Here is a 24,611-nt window from a genome sequence, read left to right as displayed (position 1 = left end):
ACATCCAGGTTTAGGGCATTTGTAGCAAAGGACGCACCTGCAAAAACAAAAAAAGAAAAAGAAAATATATAATATACTAATCTGTTTATTTTTTGGATTAATAACTGGGTATCAAAAGGTGCTTCATAGAAGATTTATTATTATTATTTTTTTTTTACAGAATTTGAAAGAGGTGAAACTAAAAATGTAGTTTTGGCTTGAACATATTCACAGATAAAGAAGGTTTTTTCCATCTCAAAAGCAAAATGCATTCAGTTTGGCCTGAATTTCTGCTCTAACTGTGTCATCCTTTCAGCAAATAGCCGATTAATCAAATACTATGATTAATCGTTTCAACCCTATCCAGGGAGAATCTATATGTGTGAAACATGTTTTCTTGTGAGCCTGCCTGGACTGACGCTGCTCCCAGAAGCCCCTCCTGAGCAGAAGGCCGCAGCATGTTTCACTGTGGTTACACTTCACTGTCAGTGTCACTTTGCTTCTTGCAGAAAACAAACTCCCCGCCGCCGTGCACGCAGTGAGCCTCTCTTCTCTCCTCCCACTGAAACACGAGCCGGCCGAGAGCGCTGTTAAATAACCGAGGAGCTCGTTAACTAACCTGCCTGTCATTAAGCTCTCTCATGACACATTAGGGGCGTTTGATTCCTGACAGAGGACGGCCAGCGGGAGTTCAGCTCAGGTGGGAACGGTCCTCGTCAATCTCACGAATATCTTTCAGATTAAAGCCACAAACTGTGATACAATTTCTCACAATAGTTCACAGAAAAAAGGGTGTTTACTACAAAGCCACATATTTTAGATTTTTGGCTGAAGAGAAGTATCCCCACAGGATAATGCTGCCACCTCCATGTTTTGGTGTTTTCTGGGTGATGTGCAGTGCTTTTTTTTTTTTTTTCCTCTTTCCTAACACACATACTGTTTTTTATGATGCTGTTTGTCTCCTAACAATCCTCTGAGGCATTCATATTCATAATTCAATGAAATACAGCTGGACCCTAATATCTAATGCAAGGTCTTCCAGCTGAGTTTTAGGATGCAGATCTGTCTAAAGAAAGCCTGTTGCTTCAACAGGAGCAGGCATGAAGACCATACATGCCCAGAATGCTTCAGCTGGTAATTGACGGTAATCTGATCAATTTACTGCTACAGCCTTGTTGGAAATCACTTTAGGGAGGAGCAGGAAAGTAGAAGTTATCACAATCTAGGACAGCTCAGATAAAGGAGCTGAACAGTTTGCTCAGAGACAATCTGGGGAAAACACTTCCTTGCTAAAAGGAGGGTGAGAAAACTGAAGCTGCCAAAACTGGATCTGTCGTGGGTTTTCTAACATTTCTCTTAGTGTAGAAAGTAAATTAACTAAAAAAAGAAGAAGCTCAAAACACAGCAAACAAGAGCTCAGCACCCATTTACTCCCATACCAGGCTGAACTTCCACAGCTCCCCTCAGTGCTTCTGTGGGACGGCATCACGCGGCTCGGTCAGTAAAAATGACTTCCATCGTTCACATGATAATAAGCTGATCAACTAAAAATAGAAAACCAAATGATGAAAGCTGATTTTCAACTTACAAAGTAGATATCTGAGACTGGCACGTCGTCATCATCGTCGACCGAAGCCTGGCTGGTGCAGCCCGATCCGGACATCTGGCTGGCCCCGTCGGGATCCACCACCACCACCACTTCGGGCCTGGGTGGGGCTTCCTCGGCCGGCTCTGGTGGAGCCGGAGCGGCGTCCTTCTCTTCTCCGGCAGCCGCTGCCGCCTCCGGACACGCCGACGAACTCGAGGGCGCCGTGGCCTCTTCTGCGACGGCCGCGGCTTGAGGGTCACTGTGGTGAGATTAGACGATTTGGATTAATCCCGCTGCAACTCAGTGAATCAAGATCTCACCAGAAAGTTGGTCTGATTCATTCAGTTGAAAACAAAAAGTAAAACTTTTATGGCGTAAAATATGTTTGACATATTTTTTAGAAAAGATCATTTCAGTTATCTTTGATGAGGTAAAAGTTTTAACAGTTTATGAGCTGAAGCCCATTTGGGGCTACTTAAAATCTGAAGTTACAAAAACCGGATTTCTCTTAACAGAGAAAACAAAATAAATTATTCTCAAAACTCTTATTACCAGTTTCTTCCACAAGGAGTATCAATCACAAAAATATTGCTAAAGAGCCCGACTCTATATCCACGCTAAAAACGTAGAACGTTTAGTGGAAGGAAAAAGTATAACAGAAAATGGAAATAATCGATTTGCAGATATTCATAAGGCAGATGAAGTCGGCGCTTCACACACAGACGTATCCATGTTTTAGGCTACATCGATCAGATTCCTTTGGCTACGCCATTTCTAAAGCAGAGATAAAGTCTCTGAATCCTGAGAAGAGAAGGACCGGGAAGTCCTGCTTCACGTGAAAGGACTTAATATCCTACATTTCTGAGAATTTTGGTATTTCAATAATCACTAACATATCCTTGTGTATAAGGAACCTATATAACAATCGAGATGACAGTTTTTTTTTTTTATTGAAACTACTTTTAATTATGTAATTTATTAAGTTGCATGTGCACCTTCTCTGACAGCTAAGACTTAAGATTTAGAAGACGATTATAAAAAGTAAGGAGCATTTAGGATTTTTAAGCTGCTTCTTCTGCCATTGCACCTCTCTTCATGACTCTCTTCTTTTTGTGTTACTTAAATCTACGTGGATACAGACAATCCATCAGCCGTTGCTGACATTAAGAGCTCCTCTTTTAGAAGAGCAGGGGAACAAGCCGTGAAAAGAAAAGCGCCGCCGCCGCCGACTAAATCTCAGCAGCTGTGTGTGTGGGTGTTTGCGTCGTAGATGTGTGAGCTCGTAGATCTGCCAGCTGGCTGCTTGCTGCCACCATCCTTTATTGTTCCCGGCCAGATCATCAACTATTAGGGAGGATTTAGGCGGTCCGGCTCCGGTTATCTCGCTTTCTGCGTTGTAGTTTAGTTGCGTTAGGGAGACACGGCGGCAAGAGGCCAGTAAATCAAGAAGAAGAAGAAAAAAAAAGCAAGGAACAAAAACAAACACTTGGAAAATCAAAGAGAAAACTGATTGGCTGAGTGAATGACCAAGACAGGCTGATGGTTTCCATGCAGAAAGACTCCTCTCATCCTGCTTTCGCTCTCCTTTCTATTCTCTTCTTCTTATGTCACCCATTTCTTGACTTTCTTTTAATCGATCACGCCATTCCCTTTACCCCACCTCTTCTCATGTCCATCTTTTTTATTTTTCCTCCAGCCCTCGGGCCATACGTCTAGCCACTGCCTTCTCAGCAACAAACCTGATTATTCAGTTGGTTTCACTTGAGCACAACTCTTACACGCCGCCTGACCCGGCTCAGAAAGACAGCCGAACCTCGCTCAAATGGCTGACTCTGCTTTTCCTCTGATCTTATTAGCTGCTTGTGTGTGTTTTTTAATGTAAGCTGACTTAAAGGTAAAACTAAACAACACAGAGATGCACTGATAGATCAGCAAGAGATTTAAATCAGTTCTCCTTTGACCTGCAATCAGCAGGTCCATTTACAAAAAAAACCCAAATTCTTATTTTCCTAATAATTGCTAAATGGATCAGTACTAATGCTGCGTTCCAGTTCTTCTAGAGAATGGGAAATTCTGACTTCTTAGTAGGAAAATATCAACTTAACCGTCCCAGGTTACGACTTGAAAGGCCCGACTTCTTGTTTTAATATGGCCGCTCCTCGCATCAACAGAAGTGAGCTGTTGTTCAAACATGTTTATTCTGTAAGACACACGTGTAAAAGTGCATCTAAAATTCATGCTACATGTAGCGCCTGCAGCTCTAAGCCGAACAAATTAAAAGTGGTGTTTTTAATTTAGGATTTAAAAGCTTTTACGCTTTATTTATAGAAAATAAAGCTTAAAATACCGTTTCTTAGCTAGCTCCTTCACTAGAGCATTATTTCTTAGGGTTTGACGTCAAATCCAGCTTCGAAGTTCAGACTTCCCAGGTAACAGGAACGCAGCATAAGAACCACCATGTTGATCAGAAGATAATCGACATGCACATTATTGAGTTCATTAGAAGTCAAACAAAGGTTAGGGACAAATGCTTTGCTGCATAAATTAAGATACTTATGTAAATCCTTTATTTTCTGCTACGTCATTGTTCTTGGAATTAAAAAAAAAAAAGTTTCCCTCAGTCTCAATCTGAACTGTCAGGTCAGAGCTCAAAGAAAACCTGATCTCTATTAAAAACCAATATCTGAATTGAAACGATAAAAAAGGTCGTCTTGGCTACATGGGAGCAGCTTCCCTCAGGCCTCCTGGCCCACTGTCCTACTTCTGCAGCCCAGCACAAATAGACATATGCCCCCTCCACCCCCATCAAAAAAAAAAAAAACGATTGGGGCCTCCGTCAGCCAGAGTCTGATCCAAACAAAACAAACGCACTCTGACGCAAATTTACATCCATGTATGCTGTTCCCTCACAACCCAATTACAGTAGAAGCCCCACACAGCACCTGCAGCATGTTATCCACTGAGAACAATGGACTCCTCACTCTAATAAACAAGTGGGCTAAGCAGATTAGAGATGTGCATGTGAGACAGGTGTGTTAATCCAGCAGCCGTCGGCTCTGGGTGAAACTCTGAGTGCGGTGCCGTGTCAAACTGAGCCACAAAGAGTGATTGACTGAGGTTTTATTTATCAAAGTTTCAGAGTAATGTCATCAGACGGTCTCTGCTAAACAAGAACGACAATGTTTTTAATGCTTGGTTTGTTTTATTGTTTCAAATATTGAGCACAATAAGTGTCAATATAGAGCCAGACCATCGTCTGTGTCGCTCACCTGGCTTCAGGTGAGTGCTGTGGGACAGAGATGGTCGGCTCGCTGTCGTGTCTCTTCAGCTCCACCTCCACTGTGATGGTCTGCTGGTCCTCCTCTCGCACACGCAGCTCCTCCTGGGTCCTGAGCGCACGCAGGACAACAGGAAATGAAATACGCAAGCAGAAATACACACGCAGCCACATCTTGGCAACAGGAAACAAGGAGCACCCTCGCAAACACACAAGCGTTCACATTTTCTCTGCACCACTCCACCCACCACACCCAGACACGTTTAATACTGTGAAAACACGCGGCTCCAAAGCGGTCCGGCTTCATAAAACTCACCTTCCGTCGTGGCTGAGAGACTGGGTGTGCCTCCTGAGGACAGACAAAACACAGTAAGCACGGGATTTAGAGGAAAACTGAAGGAGCCGGCTGGAGCGTGGAACTAGAAAACTATTTACCAAGCTGATAACCTGAGCAGACTTCTTCCATCGCTACTCTTTTAAAAAAAAAATCTTTACATTAATGTTTTAGGTCTTCAATAAAATGTAAATTGAGTAAATAAAATAAACACATTTGAAATGACTTTTGCCTTTACTCATAAAACATGTAAATATCATTAAAAAAATAAAAAATAAATAAAAAAAAAGAGTAAAAATGAGAGATATAAGAGGGAGTAAATGTTTCCAAAGCACTGTGGGTCCTTCAGTGGTCACATTAGAAACTGCTGACATCACAGCATACAGTTAAAGGTCGGTCTAAAGGACTTCAAATGACCTTTTACTAGGAAAGAGAAAACAGCTTAGCAGGAAAATAAAGGAAAGTACATTTCTCTGCCTCATTCATTTCAAATCTATGAAAAACAAAATTGTTCTCTAAATAAATTAAATTTGATAAACTATTATGGAGAAAAACCTGTGAAAATGTCTGATAATCCAAAATAAATATAATATTTTACAGCTCTGGGGCTCAGTATTTCATAAATCTTTTACACACAAACACGTGATCAAATGCTCTAAGTCAATCAACTTATTTATAAGTTTCAGTTGTTTAGTAGTTTTCTGATGCTTCTTCAGTCTACAACTTTAATACTTTAAAACACGCTGGAGAAAAAAATGGCCTCTGGCTGCTGATGTAGAATCAAATGTGTCTGAATACAGAAGGCTGGTGTTAGCGTCTGCCAGTGTGTACCTGTAGCGCGGATGCTCTGCCGTGTCAGACGGGGATCTTTCGGGGATGGACAAAGACGTTGTGGACGACAGAGTGGTGGCGATCGACGCAGTGGTGGCCTCCTCAAACGACGGGGGAGTACACGGAAGGAGATCCGGTCGACCTGTCAGGGAAAGGAGGCAGCTTGATGTACTGCACTAAACGTTTTTCTTCTCCAAAATCACAGGAGACAGAAGTTATACATTTTTATTATCATTTTATTTACCAAAGATCTCAGGAATCATATCGAATCAGTGATGCTGTGGAAAGACTTATCCATTTTAACCAAATTTTTTGGAGTCAAAAAGCTTTGATAGACTTTAAAAAAAAGGTAATTCTTCTCAAACCAATGGACGTGATTGCAGTGATTCACCAAAGTGATTCACAAAACATATTTGTCCATGTAAAGCATTTGTTGAAATGTTCCACAGTCATGAGATTTATACATTTATAAAAGAGACATTTGAAACACAAACTCTGAAATACATTTGATCAAAAAAATTAATGGCAACATCCCGACCCCTTTTATGTAAGGGAACAGGTTTCCACTTTTAATATTCCTGCACCAAACTATCTGCTCAGCAGATTTTTTTTTTCCCCAAATTTAATCTGCCTAATGGTAAAACCTGTGATTTTAGAGAATATGAAGCTTTTTGTTTTTAAAATACTGCACAAATATTGTTCGATTTGACAAAAAATGCAGGCGTGACATATATTTAAATGTGGGCAAAACAGCGCTAGTGCAGACAGAAGATATTTGCTCAGTAGTTATTTTAGGAGCTTGCGTGCTGCATTTGGGCGAAATGAGATAAAAGGACATGTTACCTCAGATTGGCTCAGATCGTTTAGCACTCACAAATGTCTTCATGAGCATTCACCTTCGTCCTCCAGCGTTGGGAAGCTGCGGGCTCCTCTCAGGTCGTAGATGTTCTCGTCTCTCTCAGAGGCGAGCTGGCTGGCGGACCACGCCGCACCGGGACCGGCGCATTTCGGCACCGACAAAGACACGCGACCCTTCTTAGACGGAGAGGACTTCAGAGCTGAGGCAAAAGGCACACAGAAAAGCAATCAGGACACATTCAATGATTTGTGTTATGAAAAAAACAAAACATCATCAATGAGGTCTACATAAGTTCATGTGATTAAAATATTGGCCCAAAGTTAGAAAGAAAAGAAAAAACCTGCAACAGCAATTTTACGTACATTTCAGAAAAAAACATCCTCTCTTTAAGTTGTGACAAAATCTTAAAATATGAAGCAATACACTGTAAAAACACTAAATCTTAGAACTTAACGCAAAATCTCTGCAAAACAATTATTTTTGTTGAATTTCTATGCAGCTGAAATAAGACAAAACTAACTTACAAGTAACTTTCTAGCAGGAAATAGAAACTTATCTTATATCAACAGCTGTTTAATATTGATGGAAAAAAATGCTACTTCCACTGGCAGATTATTTCACTTTTGGCATGGAAAAGTGTCTCGTTATAAGTGAAATAATCTGCCAGTGGAACTCGTAATTTCTCATCGATATTAAGGAATTATTAGCATAAGATAAGCTTCTATTTCCTGCTGAAAAGTTACTTTTAAATTAGGTTAGATTTTTTTCACGTGTACGACAATATTTCTACTAGATACTAGACCAAAACTACATGGTAAGATTTGTTGTTTTTCATCAAAGTGACATTTTCTCCCCTTCACACGACACTAAGCAGCACCTCTCAAGGCTTTCACCTTCTGCATCAGATGTTCATATTGAGAATCAGCTGGATAGAAATAAGAGTGTGAGAAATCTGTGTGTTTTTGTGGCCCTTCCCACACACAGCTCCATCTGACAATTTAAGGGAGTGTCTGGGTGATGAAGTGAACTCACATGAGCTCTTCTTGAACACCGTGCTGCTCATGAACTTGAAGAACCTGTCGGCGTAGAAACCCGGTCGGTGGACCGACACGGTGTCCTGAGGGAGAGACGAGGAGAGTTCATCAGATAAATGGTGTGTTAATAAAGTGATCAGAGCCAGATAAAGCCGCCTGTTTGTCCCTCTCCGTGTCCCGGTAATTTTTTTTTTTCTCTGGATCAAGCTGCTCTCCCGAGCATCGCACACGAACGCGTCTGCCACGAACGCTCTGAAACACCGTCAGACGAGGCAACAGACACTCTGCTTCATTATTTATGTATCAGCCCAGTGGGATAACACTGCCAACAGACTGACAGATGACACTTGGTGTTTGGTTTAGAGTAACAGGGGCCAGAAGGAGACCGAAGGAGACGGAGGAAGAGAGAATCCGCGCTATTAGGTTTCTGCTTCAGCATCACTTTTACAAGGCATGAGTAACATTTTTTTCTCACATTCATCAGCTGCGCGTAATATGAAGAAAGTTTGGAGTGTTCATCATAGTGACGCAGAGGAGGCGGCTTGCTCTCCTACACACGTCTTGTGAATTAGCGTGGCTCGCAGTGGGAGAGAGTGGGAGGGAAGACTGATGAGTCGGTTTAATCTGGAGCGTAGAGCCTAAACCCGAGGGCTGGATGACAAGCAGAATATAAAACACACGGGAAAGCAAAATAATCTGTCATCAAACTCATCTGTTTGACTTGCACTTCAGGGGAAAAAAGCCCAAGCAGCACACATATTCAAACTAAACAGAGTTTTGTTACATGGATTCTGCAAATACACAAAATCTCACAAAAATTTGTCTAATTTCTGGAGAAAATTGTCTACATTTGAAATAAGAGAACTAACTTACAAGTAGCTTTTCAGCAAGATAAAGGATCTTATTTTAAGTCAATATGTCCTTAATATTAATGAAAAAAAAAACTAATTTTACTAATTATGTCACTTATAATGTGGGAAAATGTCTTGTTATAAGTGAATGTCCAAAAATATTTCCACACGAAACTAAACCAGAAGTATTTAAACTTTGTGTTTTTGCAGTGAATATCAGTGAAGCTTTCTAGCTTGTTTTTAAGGGTTGCTCTTCATCCTTTGAGTCAATATTCATAGTTTTTTAGACCCATATATATCCAGACTTCTCGATCCACTTTGGATATTTTTAATGTAAAAAAGCTGAGCAGTAATTTCCATTGGACATCATTTACAGAGATCAGCCATAAAATCGCTATCAGTAACATTAAGTGCATCTTCTTTTAGGGCTGGGACTTTAACACATTCATTTCAATTAATTAATCACACAGATTGATTTTAATTGTTTAATCTGCAAGTAATTTTTTTTCCCTTTTTTTATGCAAAAATCCTGAGCCGGGATTTTTGTATTTTGTTTCTGGTAGGGCGGCAAATTTGACACCCGCGCGATGTCCGTAAAACAACGTTGATGGTTAAGAAAGCCGCTTCTCGGTTAACTAGAGGGTTCATTTTTGTTTCAAAAAAATAATCTGATGGGATGATTGAAAGAACATTGTTGTGTTCAAAAGGAGTTGGTGTATCTGACACATAGACGTCTGTGAGGACCTGATAAACTCACCCCGTCATGAACCAAAGCCTTCCACGTGTGCTCCAGTTTCTTTATTAGCCTGGAGAAACAAAGCACAGCGGAGGTCAAAAGATGTTAAGCAGGTCCAATATGGGAAACTCACCAGCAATCACCAAGTATAGCACTGTAAATGTGTGGCATAAAGCCATCAAGTCTGAGAAGAGACAGTGTAAGGCTCACTGACTTATGATTTAACTATTGATCATCGCTCGATTTCAGGGAGGATCACCTGTAAGATTGTAAAATATCGATGATCCCGATGTAGAGAAGCAGCCTTTCTCCTTTTCCATTTACTGCTGGAATGCCACCCATCCTGGAATCAGACAGGAAGTAAAGCGGAAATGAAACGTCTGTCATTAAAAGCATGAAAACAGATCTTGCTGGCGGTCAGACTGAGCGGCAGCCTCGGCTCTGTCAGTCTGCGTCAGGGCAGCTGCGGTGCACCTTGGTGCTACAAAATCTCCATTTAATTGCTAGATTGAAACCCGGCTAAATGTAGCAAGTGTTTTCAAACGACTTACATCCTGGTTTTTACTGCTGAGAACATACTAAATATATTTTTGCTGGATGTCTTTCAGTTAACAAGGAAAACGTATAAAACCATTTGAGGTTTTGGTGCTACAATCTCTTTCCAACAAAAATATTGGTCTAATTAAAGTAGATCATGCTACTTTATTTTTTTTTATTGTGTGGGTAATTGTTTTCTGCTTTAAATCATATTTTTGGTAATGTTAGTTTTTAAGTTCTTTTTTGGCTCTTTTGCGAGGACGGCCCTTTAATGGGCTTGCCGTTAAAACTTTAACCTTTAACAACAAACAAACAAAAACAAATGAATTATCTCATTTTCAGTTATCAAGCAGGAAATCATGGCTGATTTCCTGCTTGATACCAGGATTTACTTTGTCCTAAGCACTGATGAGAGAAAATGAAACTTAACTTTACATTGTTAATTTTTTAAAATCATATTAAAAGACACAATTCCACAAGTTTTTCTGATTTTTTTTTAAGCTATGGTTTTCTGGTACACTTGTCCTTCCATAGTACAAAGGCGGCCATTTTGTCAGTGTGCCGGTCAAACTCACGTGTCGTCGGTGTCGATGGACCCTCCGCAGGCGGCGCCGCCCTGGATGGACTCCATGGCGGTGGAGTAGAGGGCCTTCTGCTGGGCCACGGGCCTCTTCTCGTCGCTGCCGCCCTGTGACCCCTCCATCTGCCTCTCCCTCTCCGCCTGGTCCATGTTGTGGACCCCGAGCAGCAAGCTGTAGTCCATGATCTTAAAGCTTTCCAGCACCTGAGCACAGAACAAATACGGACACTTTTAAACGCGCAGCAGCTGATACTTATGTGACAATAAAGAAGTTGGGAAATATATTAAGCATAGGGACAGAATAAAGGCTCTCACTGAAAAATTTTGAAATATCAAACCAGGTAAAAATGATTATTTTACTGCAGACACATATATAATGTCTGTGGTTGGATTATCAGCAAAATGAGGTTTTGGAAATTATTAAAAGAAGGGATACCAGTAACTTTTCCACTGGCGAATTCATTTCAAGCAATCATTTCCCAGTAAGGGATGAATTTTCAGCAAAAGTGTTCAGAGTTAGAATGTTGCAGTAATAAAAGATTATTTCCATACACACCGGTACCAGAGGTGATGATAAATATGTCTGCACCTGTATATAAAAAACAATCTTGCACAGACACACTTTTCCAAACACAGAGACACTAAATGTAGCTGATAAAAATCCTGCTCATAAAAGAGGCTCTGTTTAAAATAAAGTCTTCACCTCCTATGGATGAAAGAATGAAGCATAAAATTCTCTCTCACCAGACAGTCTCTCTGTAGAGTTTTAACCATGGCGCTGTACGTGTCCTGGTCCAGCATCAGTCCGTCCGGCATGTCCTGCATGAAGTCCAGGTCTTTGAACGTGGGCTTGGCCTTCTCCCTCTCCTTCTTGGACGCTCGCCTCTTGTAGGTGGAGCCCTTCAGGTCGTATTTGAGGTGCATGCGGACCACGCGGGGCAGCACGTTGTTCATGACAACCACGCGGATGTTCTTCCCGCCCGACTGGACGCAGTAGAGGCCGAAAAACTTGGGCAGCAGCGTACGAGGGTTCTGATTCAAGTTCTGGAGAAGAGCAGAACGGACAGGGGGAGGAAAACAATGGGTGACGCCTTTGTTTTAGAGGATAGGTGATGAGGAAGAGGCAGTCTGCAAATAAGAAAAAAAAAATACTCCAAAAGAATAGACTTATTGTCATTAAGCCACTGGGTCATTGTCTATTTGAACAATATAGCAATATAGGTAGAAAACAACGGTGCGTTATTTTTTTAGGATGACTTTCATATGAGTTGTTGAGTTTATTCACTTATTTCAAAATTTCTGATTTCATGCATATTTTCTCAGAAGATCTCATTGTTCACAGGACCAGTTATTAGCTCCTCTTTTCACGCGATTCAGCCTTTTCTGTCACCGCGCAGCGCTCGTCTCCCGTCTGACCCGTGCTGAATATTTCAGTAGTCAGTCCACACAAATGAGGTTAGTTGGACTGGGCACGCCAAGAAAAGCCCTGTTTCGACCTTGGGAGCTGGGCCAGATCTGTCCCATTAGAGAAATGAGAGCTGTGAAAGAAAGCGAGAGCGCTGCTCCCATAAAGAGACGCCGCTCGGCATTAAGGAGCGGAGAAGGAGAGGGAAGATGGAGATGTGGCTAAGACTTCTGATCGCATGCCGAATGACTTTCATCTGGTGGTAGGAACCGGTGGAAAGAGGCGTCACGATGATGGATGAGAACACATGGGGAGAAAGAGCGTCCTCCGCCCTCAGCAACACACGACCCTTCCTCCGATGTTAGGAGGGTAGGGTGGTAACAAGCCACCAGCGGAGGCACGTGAGGAAGAGGAGGGAAGGAGGACCAGTGTGAGCGGAAAGATAGAGTGACAAAGCACGAGGGAGAGAGGATGGAAGGGACAAAGCGTGTGAAAGGAACACAGAGAAGCGGCAGCAGGGAGTCAGTAACTGTCTTTAGCCGGCTGCCCAGAGCCAAAGAACCGGCTCCAGATCAGCTCCTTCTCCATAAAAACAGCAGTTTGCAGATTTTACTCTGATGTTTCTGCTTTAAGTCTGCAGAGAGCGTGTAAAACAGGCTGCTGTCCGCCCACGTGAGGGCGACTGCCAGTGCGGCTCATTAAGCCGCCTCCTTACAACCCATTAGACCTGTGAAATTGCTTCAGAGCACGACCGCCATCATGGGAAGGTCGCAGTGACCGAGCTGAGCCTTTAACATCTCCAACTGATTAGTCATCACGTTGGTTCTTCTAGAGGTGAAATGATTAATCGGGTTAATCATGATGAATTATTGAAGTAATCGTCAACTAGTTTGGTAATTGATTAATCGTTAACTGGAATATACAGACTCAGAGAAAAAGGCCATTTGTTGAAAGAATAACAGGAGAGCTGTAATTAAGCCAAAACTGTACAAAAATACATACATTTTACATTTAAGATTAAAAAAAAACCTTTGCAAAAATGTTCTATTCAAATTCTAGTAAAAAAAAAATTCTATAAAGAATCTTTAGCCAACCATTAATTAGTTACCCTCAAAAAATAACCACCAGATCAGCCCAGACTGTACTGATATTCAGTCAAGCAGAAAGAGTTGAGTTCCTAAAACACCACAGAGGGGTAAAATTATTCCAACACTGGTTTTTGCCTGAGGCTGTCAGCACATGAATAAACACCAGGCTGAGGGTTCATGAACCTGAGAGGCTTAAGGCATCGCATGGACATACATGGAGCTGCTTCGTTCAGGAAGCAGCTCGTGGACTCGGCCACTCTTGGTCAGAAGAGTCGTGCTCTGTTAGGCTCGACTGGCGAGCAGAACATCCGGCGAGAGCAAAAACAGCAGCCAGTGGCTTATGAAACCGCCTGGCCGCGGGCCCCAGTCAGAGCTGATAAGAGCCGCTAATGTCTGTTTTGCATGAAAACCGACCGCCGGGATCTCCGGGATCTTACATAAACCTCTGATCTAAACTGCATCATCAGCTAAGATGAACGCATGAAGGGTTTAATTTGGTTAAACTTGAAAATTAAGGTTCTCCTGCTCCCTGTAAAGCAGGAGAAAAATACAGATTTTTGTTGTAATTCAGAAATTCAAGATCATTAGGCATAGTGTCTAGATGTTGTGGTTTAAAGTTCTGAAAGCTGGTTAATCTTAAATTGTGAGTTCATATAACTTAGAGCTGTGATTTAAACAAAATAATTGTTTCACATTATGAAAGAAAAATGTCCTCACCAACCTGAACAAGAACACAGTTCAGTATTATTGTGTTCACCTTTAAACTGACTCTGCTTAGGAAACTTTGCCTAGAAAAACAAGTTTAGTGATATATGTGCTTAAATCAGTGAACCAGATTGATTTAATCCCATGAAATGTGTCTCATTGATTTGAAAAAAAAAAAAAAAGGCACCAGGTCGGAATGGTCGGGGTTCTGAGATTTACCCCCACCATCTGTATTTTTCAAACTTTTCAGAGTCGTTCCCACACAAACGCCTAGACTCAGCTTACCATGTAGTATCCAGGCAGCAGCTTCTGTAAGAACTCAGCCTCCTTGTGCATCACGGTTTTGATGATGAACTCGTCGTCCTTCGTAAGGTAGAAGACGGAGCCGCTCGCTCCGGGGTTGGACAGCTCGATCAGGGGCTCGTTGCAGAGGGAATACTGCAGGGAGACAGAAACCGAGCGCACTAGTACATCTTTAAAATGTATCATTGTTCATATTCTGGGAAATCAACATCATTAAAGTATATCCTTAATATCTTTCATCCTTTTTTTTAAGCATAATTGTAGCTTGATTTGTTTTTTATTTACAAGTGTTACAGGACTGGACATGTGTATTTGATAAGGGAAGAAAAGACGTCATCCTTTGATAAAATAACTATATCAAATACTCGTGTATCATATCTGTATATATTGCGTATCATATCATTCTGACTTACAGCCAAGATTTTAATGGTTTCCATACGCTCACTGTCACGGCACCTGTTGCCACAGCCACGAAATATGTGAAATATCCATCAATGCAGACCCCTCGTCTTTATTTCAAACTGGATAATCCTGCTTTATCTAAATGATAGCCTTTCATCAAACAGGGTTTTACACAAGCTATAAAAGTCAGTACTCCATAAACTGTGATTAAAAAGTCTGATCTGGTTGTAGTTGTGCTTATGTACCTGAATATAATACAATGTAAATGACTTAATTTCTCTAAGATTTTGTACATGTTGCTTCCAAGGAACCAGATTTTATTAGACTCTGTTAACGTGGACCTTTCTGAAATTATTTAAAATTTTAATCCAAATTCTAAATTTCTAAATAAATAAATAAATGAATAAAAAAATAGGTGGCCAAAAGTCAAATTTAAACCTATTTATTTCTACTTTGAGGAATGACTTTAGTTAAGAAAGTGCAAATGTGAACCAATGCTGTTTACCGACTGCTTTGCTCATCATATTGTGAACTTTATGCCTTCATATTTTCATTTAGCTCTGAAACGATCCAGGTACATTTTACCTGTCTATTGGTACACAAAGGCTTAATATGCTGCATGTTTGGAGTTGCAGTAGGGGAAGCACTTGTAAAAACATATAGGCCAATTTATTTTTCAAGCTATATTCATCTGTCAATGTGGGAAAAAATAGAAACCATGTTTCAATCAAGCCTGTGTCCAGTCCGTTGGATCTGTGCTGTTCGGCTGTAATAAATGAGGCATGAACAGAAAACATCGGCCGTCTGTCAACACGAGCTCAAAATCACCCGGAGCGTCGAGTGAGTAAAGGTCAAAGTTGTCAACCAAGAGTCAGCGGAAGACAGAGGAAGCCTAACACGACGTTTATATTATTGGGATTAAATGATATTTAATAAACCTGAGCACTTTGCTTGGGGATGATGCTGGTGTGAGCCTTCCATCATTTTATGAAGACTATTAATATGAACAGCCAAAATATTTAAGAGGATTCCACTGAGAAAAAGAAACCAACCAGTTGTTAATGCAGAATCTATTGCCCAGAGAGCTAATTAGTTGAAATTCAGGAAAATAGCTGGTCATTTTAAAAATGACTTGCATAACCATAGCTTTAAACTAAAACCGTCAGACTGCATTATGTCCTTTCTTCCCATAAAAAGAATGTAAAAAAATCTGTTCTGTATGCAGAACATTAAGTTGTTCTGCAGGGCCACACTTGTCCATTCCTGTTGGCATCTTAACAACAAAGCTTGGCAGGCTTTATATTTGCTCCAATATTTTTCTTAATAGGACATCTGCTTTATTACTTTTGCTACATAATTGAAGAGATTTTCCCCTTTGCTTTGGATCATGTATTTCTTGTTTTATATATAAAGTTTTCATGATGAGAACAAAACTGAGCACGCTTGACCTCATACTGTCGATGGACGGCCTTGTTGCAACTCAGTCTGACAGTTTCAGAGCGAGAAGCATGACTGTGGATCTGTCAGAGACAGTAATAATGTGCAGGCCATCATCCTGTTCTGGCACACTCAAAATAATGTGTGTGCCAAAAGGTTGTCAGTTTTTAAACGGGATCGTCTGGCCCCGACAACTCACCCTGGACTAATGGGATGGTGCCTAGCTGTGCAAATACGCCGATAATGTCCGCTGGACCTACTTTAGAACCGATTAGGTGATACTGACAACTCGTGTTTTTTATGAAAAGCCATGATATTAACATAAAGTGCTTTGTCCATTCCTGCACAACTAACATTAGGGAAAGTTGACACGTTTTTAAAAGGAAAAAATATTTAAGAAATAGCCAGTAGAGGTAAATTTACTGATTGTTTACGCTAATGCTCATAACAGTCGTACACCATCTTTAATTTGGAAGAAGGCCCTGCAGGAAAATGGCTCTGAATTTTGTCTAGTGATGCTTTACTGATTCTCTACAAGCTTTCTGAACCCGCTGCCATCGGGCTTATCATACCGCAACAACTTGAAGCAGAACCACCAGACTGCAACACAGCTGTCTGCCAAAAGCTGATAAAATGCTGAACTGCTGTTAAGATCACACTCCCTATTTAATTATGCTAGTTTTGTATTCCGTATTTTTATTACTGAACAATTTGTTCTTACCAACCTGTTGAAGATTTCAAATTAACACCGTCTTGTTTGTCCATAGCTATGCAGTTAAATTACACATGTGCAAACAAGCAAACACTTAACTAAACAGTGGTTAATTGTGCTAAACAGGGTGGTGAATCAACATTGGTTTTTATACTCTGATGGAAAAAGACAATGTGTTCCTCTTGGGTTTGCAGCCTGACTGACTCTGAAACTTCGTCTTAATAAATCTCTCTCCGTGACTGAGAATGATTACGTGCATACGTACAAAAACAAAATCGACTACAACAACATTGGAAGTAAAAACAGCGGATCTTACCAGGTAGTCGTCCGGTCTGATGCCGAACAGTTCTCTGAAGTAGCGGAAAGCCACAGGAGCGTACGTCTTAAACCGGAAGTCTGGGAAATGATGGGCTGGAGTGAGGTTGCTCCCTTCACTGGAGAGCAAAACAAAACCAGTAAAAAAATTATTAAAAAGCATTTCAGATAACAGCAACTACAAAAGTGACATCAAGCAGCTGCAATTAAGGTCTAGTTTGAGTTCTGTGTTCACTTGTAGTTCTCGTTTTTGTTTGATAATTTGTTTTTACTGCACACTTCCTGTCCTCCCAGAAAGCCCTGTTCCAGAGTTGTGTTGATAGTTTTGGTCTTTTATTTCTGGTGGCTCTTGTGTTTGGTCAGGCTCTGTTTAGTCACAGTTTTCTTTTATCCTAGTGCTTCATTGTCTTTGCTTCAGTGGCGGAGCCAGAGGGGTGGCCGGGGTGGCACTTGCCACCCCCGACAGAGCCCTTGCCACCCCTACTGCCACCTCACTGGAAATGGTTATTTTAAAATATAATACTTATGAGATCGGCAAAGATTTGCCAGGAAAACTGTAATTTCCGACTGTCCCTGAAGGCAGCCCGATGCCCGAAGCTGTTCATTGGCTAAACTGACATGCGGTTCCTGCTTGATCCAAAACACATCCGCGGCTTTAGAGTTACAGCGTCGAGGAGTTTTGCAGGTATTTACATTTTACCGCTCAGCGTAACCGCTGTTACCTTCCTAATGAGAGGCGGCACTTGTCATACATTTCTAAAAAGAAAAAAAATGGTTGTGCACCGCTGCTTGGTGCCTCGTTTATTATATTAGCCATGCTAGTGCTGATAGGTCGTGTTTTAGACAGATTCTTTTAAGATATGTTTTAGTGACATGCTGCCCTGTAATGTTTTATATCTCCCAGCTCTTGCTTGAAATGTGTAGTAAGAATATGTGAAAAACCATTAAGTTTAATAATGACTGAAATGTAAGTAGGCTATGTCATATGAAAGCTTTGAATTATGACCTAACTAGTTATATTAATTAATTTTGAACGAAAGAAAAAATATATTTTTTTTCCTTTCGCTCCGTGGAACGGTCTATTTGTATATGGACCCTCTGATAAAGCCTTGCTCACCCTTTGGCCACCCCTTGAAAAAAAGTCTAGCTCTGCCACTGCTTTGCTTGTGGTTTGTCATGTTCTTTATTCTTTCTCGGTTGCCCTTTGAGCCAATCTTCACAGCCGTTTCATGTTCAGTTAACTAGTCTCAGCTGTTCCTTGTTTAAGCCATTACCTTCCCAGCACATAAACCTCTAAGTCTCGTCAGCTCTTCCTATTGTGATCCAGGATTAGTTGCCAGGTCCTTCAACTGTTCTCACGTCTCACTCCCAGACTCTCCATGTCTCTTGTAGTTTGTTTTTGTTTTCCCATTTTCCTTCATTTTCATGAAAACACAAAGTGACCTCCTGTCTGAATTAGGGTCCAACTCAGCCACATGAAATTGTGCAGAGTTCTTCTATTGCATTCTGGATTTATGAACGTTTAATTGGCATCTGGGCTACAAAAAGTTGCATAAAATATCTAGAAGTGCATCATTTTGTAAGTACTGACCTGGGGAAAAAGATGCTTTCCACCACATAGAAATCTTGCATCAACACATCTCTCTCTGGCTTGGAGCTCAAGTTGCCGACCGTGTAACCGATTCCCAACTGGATGGCACCTTTCAACGCCGATGATGTGGTCTGCAGTTGGTGACGGCCGAAGAAAAGACATAAATAATTAACTTGAAAACAAATCAAAATGCATCGAGGGGTTTTCCAGAGTAGCAAAGTAATCTCTTAGCATTTCACAGCACCCACCTTCTTGTACGTCGTTTCTCCTGATGCGTCCACCCCTCTGTGGCCAATCTTCTTTCCTTGGCCAGGCTGGCCAGAAGATGAGGGCATCTGAGAAAATGGACAAAGGCAAATAGGTCTAAGATTGGTATTTGTAGCATTTCAAACGTCAATAAAGGTGATCGTCATTATTTTTACAAGGTATAGGAGTGTAGAGGCTCAGGCAGAAACTATGATGACAGCCAAACTAACCATAACTCAGAACTCGGCTTACAGAACAACAATGTTTTCATTAAATACAGTTACAGGAACAATATTAAATACTTTACATCTGACATTTTTATGTCACAAGTTAAAATTTGAACTGGGTGAAGTCAAAGCTTTTCACAGGTCAGATTTTCCAAGTCTTAAGTCTTTCAAACATAATTCAAAGTCGAGACTTTAGATTTTAGAGGATGAGTTCAATTCATGTCTCGTCTTTCAAATGTTCTTTAGGTTCCAGTCAAGTCTTGAATCTTTTAAGAACAAATCCACGTCAAGTCTCTAGTTTTTAAATTAAAGGTAATCCTTCTGACTTTAAGGTGTAGGTGTAAATTATTGACCTGAATCTATATAGCACAAGTAAGTCAGTTAGTTTACAGTGCAAGTCAAAAAAAAGTCTTGAGGTTTTGGTTTTGGAGTCCAATTTAAAGTCAAGTCAAGTCTTCTATTGTTAGGGTGAAAGCCCAAAGTATTTGGATTGTAAGTCAAAACTCAACCATTTTTTTGTGCTATTTAACTGTAACCTGAGTCAAAATCTCAGACTCAATTCCCATTTGTGGTTTTGCTATCATGAAAGACATTTTACCACTTTAGTCAGTCACACCCAAACTGTGCATTGCATATTTATATAATTTAGAGGCTAAACTGGACGTCTTAAATGTTATCCAGGTAATAATATGTCTGACATTATTGCAGGAAATCCCAATTGAACTCGAGGATTTAGTTGGCATTTAAGGAGAATTAAACTCTCAGCAGAGTCCAGTGAGACGAATTGTGATGTTTTTTCATCGCTTTGCCTTAATGAACTGCGAAAGGGGGCTTTATTCAGAGAATTTGTAAATTTGACATGGAAAATACTTAACATGTCTGATGTTAGTCAGCGCTGATCACTATGGTAATAAAAAAATATGTATTTATAATACAAATGGATCTAAAAAGGTTGATTGGATATGTTACAATAAAAGATTTTAGCTCACCTCTGTGATGAAGGCTTTCCTGGCAGCTGCTTCTGCAGGACAGAAAAGAGAGAGAGATAGCTGCGTTAGCTCCTGCGTGATGAGGCGGTCAATCATCGTGCCCTATAAGTGCTCTCTGTGACAAAGTTGGATCCCCAGGGATGCAAGAAGCCACCTGACATTATGCAATAACAGCGTCAAAGACAAAGCGAGGCCTCCAGGAGCAACTACTGCAAACAAGAGACATCAGCTACAAGGACGCGCAGTCCTGTGTGACTTCATGAATTTGTTTCTGCTCTGTTGAAAACAAACCACACATCATACTGAGTCATTTAAAATAATCTCCAACTTTCTGACACTTCATAATTACTGTGTGAACTTCCCATTTGCCTGTAAAAAGCATAGACACCTTTTTTCAAGTTGGATTGCAGATATAAATGATATGACTGTTGCAGTCGTGCGGTCTTAACATCTGCTGTGTTATGATCATCCTTACTTTAATAACAGGATGTAAGCTGTAGAGAAAGGCAATCAGAGGACTGTTTTCACCAGGAAGCCCTGAAATAGCTCTATAATTATGGACACATAACACTCAGCATAACGGAGGAAAGGGTGAGGAAGATAGGAAAGAGAAAACGCAAAATGAGCAAAAGGAAAGAAAGCAGAAGAGGGGATGAGAGAGGGCTTCAGACAACGACAGAATTAACCAGCCTGTTCTGTTTTCATTTTAAAAACTTAGTGGGTGACATTTATGAAGGAACTGAAGCAACTGCAAGCTGACAGCGAAGAGGAGCGATCTGGTGATTGGACAACTTAAAGCATACTTTTCCAGCAACGTGACACTATGGACGATGCTGAAGCAGCCCAGGGCTTTCAAACTGTTAAAATAGTTTTTCAAAAATTTGCCAACATTTTATTTCTTAACTGGTTCAGTAGTAAATAACTTGTATTTCAAATAACATTTTTGAACTGCTCTTCCAGAGTCAAAACACTTCAAAAATGATATCTGAGCAAGACTTGTAACCTCTAATGCACCAAAAAAACATAAACCTAAGAGGTCGAAGATCGTCACGGCTTGATTCTGTTTCTGAATGAGCTGCTGGCCGGCCTCCTCCTTCTGTCTGCGGGCCACTCGTGGACGTCCATGTGACAAAGCTAAGGCATTGCCACTTTGCCACTGCTCAGCTCTCCCCTCGCTCTGCCTCTCGCTTTTCCACATATTTGCACAGAGGAGAGCAAACCGAAGCGTGCCAATGAAGCTCCAAGCCAACTGGAGCACTACAGGAATAAACGTGAAGCAAAGATGAAGAGAAGGAGGAAAAAAATTCAATGAAGGAATGCTTGCAACGCAGATAATTAAAGACACGCCTCTGCTACTTTCTACCACAGATTTGTGCCTGTGTGTACAACTGAGTTGTGTGATGCAGTTTCATGTTCTAACAGTTTTTCCAAGCTTCTTTTTATGAACTAAAAATGTCCATGTCTCTGCTCCTTTTAAGAAATCTAGCAGTATGTCTGTTCTAACCGAGCCTTTTTATCTGAAAAAGATCTTCCGGATTCATAGAAGTGTTTAAGCTGTGAATCAAGCAATCAGACTCAGCGATATGTGGAAATATATTTTGTGACAAATATTTTACAATAATAACCCATCCATTAAACATTGCATGCATTGTTGGATATAATTCATGGATAACATTCGTTCGTTCACTTCCTCCGCTGCCATTGCTACACTTACATGCAGACAACAATTCTAAAACAGTGTAGAAAATAAATGTCAATAGTTGAAAACTTTTCCTTCGGTTTGTTGATTGGCCTGGTAGAAAGTCTAGTGGGGAAATTCAAGTGACGGGGAGAAATCCCATATTTTGCTGTGAAGGGAAATGAGAACTGAGAGGAATTCAATAGGAAAGCTACGATCTTGACAATATTACACGACTTTCAAAAACTATTTGCACTTTTACATATTTCTTCTGTTTTTATTTTTATTTCAAATTAATAATCTAGCACATTTTGATGACTTAAGGCCACAACGCAACTCCTTTTTTCTGTTTTCAAGCGGTGAACCTGCTGGTCTGCTTCATATTATGGTCCAACCGTATAAACTACAAGTTAAGTTTGAGATGAGAAACTTCTTCCCAGATGAACTCCAGCAGGGTTTTCTGCATGAGAGTAAAATTCGTAATTTTACCAATTATACCAAGTCATTCAACTCCTAAACAAGCTTATCATACATCCATCACCATGGTTGACTGCGAGTATGATGCTGTCTTCATGGAATATGGTGTTAGTTTTGAAATAGCAAGTATAATTTGCCTCTTATGTATTGGGAATTATCAAGAGGTTTTTTCTAACAAATGTGAGACGGGTGACTGTGTTGTTTGTGGGCAACAAAGGATTTAATCTTGGCATTGATACTGTTTTGTCTATAGTCCTACGTATTGTTTACTCGACAATTCGTAAATTGAAACACAGGAATTTCAATTTATAGCATTTAGTTGATGTCAATACAATATGAGCCACTTTACTAGAGGGACACCAAACCAAACATCGGTGCAAAAAAAAGGAACCTGAGATATTTTGGAGCTATTAGAGAAAGTAATAACTGCTGCACAGAGACATTTACCAAATACATTACAGAAAGTCAGTGAAAAGCTGAGAACCAATATGTTTTATGAGCAGGAGTAAAAATATTTTATCATCATTTCTTCATTTCCTTTTAACAGGTTCCCTTGAGATTCAGTTATAGGAGTCCTTTGAAGGATCACATGAGGGGAAATGAATCCTCCTACACCGTTATGCGGCGGCAGGCTCTAAAGTTCTTCAGGGATGGGAACAGCAAACAGGACCTTTCAAATGAATAGCTGCTTGCACAGTGCGTTGCCTAGCTGGCCTGCTATGCCTTGGTTTACGACTCATTCTCACAGCCCTTGAGGGAGGAGTCCATTACCAGCTGGTAATGGCAACGCATGGCAAAGTGAGACCCAAGACTCACAACTGCACCATTCTCACATACAAACCCTGCTAGGGACACATGAAACTAATTATGTGTTGAACCTGTTTACAGTAGATGGACGGAAAAATTTGCAGATACACACATTGCCTTCCATAAAAATGCCTGACGAACCACAGAGGTGCTATATTTGCTTCAGCTCACCCGTTTTACTTCTCATGCAAGTGCTACATAACCCAAAAGAAGCTAAAACCATCTGAGCAAACACTCCATTAATCAAAAACAACTTTCAAACTCTAGAAAAGGAAAAAAAACCACTTAAAGTAATTAAAATGTGTCTGTGTAATGTTATATTACCTGCCAGCTACAGACAGAGGACAGGCACATACATGAAGGATGAATTCCTGTCTGAACTTGCTTTGCAATGTGCAGGGGTTGTGCAGGCCTCCATACTGTCTGCTCATGGATAACTGGGATCCTGCAAAGGAGGACAGCATGTTTCGTTGTTCCTACATCTGCTCCCTAATCTCCAAAAATCTAAGTGATCCGACATACAAATGTCTGAAAATCTGACATTATTCCCAATGTGCTGACATCGAGCTGTCAACATAACCTGCGGTACTGTCTGTGTCCTTGACAATTTACTCCTGCCTCACGCACGTTTTTTCCACTCACAAGCGCACCATTCCTCCCTCTTGTTACCATGGCGCCCTGAATTGAGGTCAACCAGCATTTTTATAACTAACGCACGTGTGCCCAGATTCAACAGACAGATGCCGTCTCCATGTCCTCACGTGATGCTGAATAGGGCATTAGCACAGCCACGGAGCGATATTTGGTACAGCTTGCCCATACACGTGGATCCAGAGAGGGACTGTTGGCTCACAGTTCAAAATAAAGCCAGAAGTGAGAAAAGAGACGGATGAAAGACAGAGAGATTAAATAAATAGAGAGCGCAGAGGCCTGCATTAGTGCAGTAAGAACCAGTGGTCACCAGTGGATTGAAATAAAACATATGTTGTCCACATATCCACATCTATATGCAAATTCTTTCTGTATAATTTCCCTGTTAGCCTATGGAAAAGCGTAGTGTTTATATTTATGCTTGCATATGACACAGCAGGATGAATCATGAGGTTTAAAACTCTTAATCATTGTTAGGATTTTTATGAAAAACATGCTGCATCGAAAAAATATATATGACGTGGATTTATGTCAGAAATCATTTTTTTGGTTGCATTTGACAACAACATGCCAATAAAATCCTACCAGGTGACGTTTCAAAGAATACTTTAGATTTTTTAAGTTAAAAAATCTGGAGTTTGTTTGTTTCTAGAAAATTTTTGAGCCTGTTGTCATAAATTTACCGTATTAAAATTGCTATCAAATTTGGTCCTAAATGGACAATTGTTAGGTTTACAATGACTGAAATAATCACTAAAATAAATATGTTTATTTATTACAATTTTATGGAGTTTATACATAGTATAAACAGGTCAATATTTATTTTCTTCAGCACTGTAAAATTTATCCTTCCCGTTTATTGATTAAATATGTACGTATCCTCGGCTTTGTTTATGTTTCTACTACAGCTTTGTAAACCGCAGACCCAATCGATACCGGGACTCTCTGAACATGAACCGAGCCGTTTATGTG

General features: G+C 40.5%; 1 protein-coding gene across 3 annotated transcripts in view; it reads right to left on the bottom strand.

Moving 5' to 3' along the window:
* Positions 1–24,611, bottom strand: part of pip5k1ca (phosphatidylinositol-4-phosphate 5-kinase, type I, gamma a) — a 39,691-nt gene that overhangs the window by 3,777 nt on the left and 11,303 nt on the right. For all 3 annotated transcript variants that reach the window (XM_055048176.1, XM_055048186.1, XM_055048194.1), the window contains exons 2-16: positions 20,027–20,058; positions 18,813–18,899; positions 18,565–18,695; positions 16,975–17,092; positions 14,090–14,242; positions 11,351–11,650; positions 10,602–10,810; positions 9,749–9,832; positions 9,511–9,559; positions 7,901–7,985; positions 6,906–7,067; positions 6,010–6,151; positions 5,161–5,193; positions 4,837–4,956; positions 1,568–1,826 (exon numbers count right to left, since the gene is read on the bottom strand). In XM_055048176.1, coding sequence (XP_054904151.1) covers positions 1,568–1,826; positions 4,837–4,956; positions 5,161–5,193; positions 6,010–6,151; positions 6,906–7,067; positions 7,901–7,985; positions 9,511–9,559; positions 9,749–9,832; positions 10,602–10,810; positions 11,351–11,650; positions 14,090–14,242; positions 16,975–17,092; positions 18,565–18,695; positions 18,813–18,899; positions 20,027–20,058 — 1,964 coding nt within the window. The remainder of the gene's footprint in view (positions 1–1,567; positions 1,827–4,836; positions 4,957–5,160; positions 5,194–6,009; positions 6,152–6,905; positions 7,068–7,900; positions 7,986–9,510; positions 9,560–9,748; positions 9,833–10,601; positions 10,811–11,350; positions 11,651–14,089; positions 14,243–16,974; positions 17,093–18,564; positions 18,696–18,812; positions 18,900–20,026; positions 20,059–24,611) is intronic.

Source organism: Poeciliopsis prolifica, unplaced genomic scaffold (genome assembly GCF_027474105.1).
Source record: "Poeciliopsis prolifica strain line A6 unplaced genomic scaffold, Auburn_PproV2 SCAFFOLD002, whole genome shotgun sequence".
Taxonomy (NCBI): Eukaryota; Metazoa; Chordata; class Actinopteri; order Cyprinodontiformes; family Poeciliidae; genus Poeciliopsis; species Poeciliopsis prolifica.
Note: the sequence above shows the minus strand (reverse complement) of the source record. Positions and strands in the feature narration are given on the sequence as shown.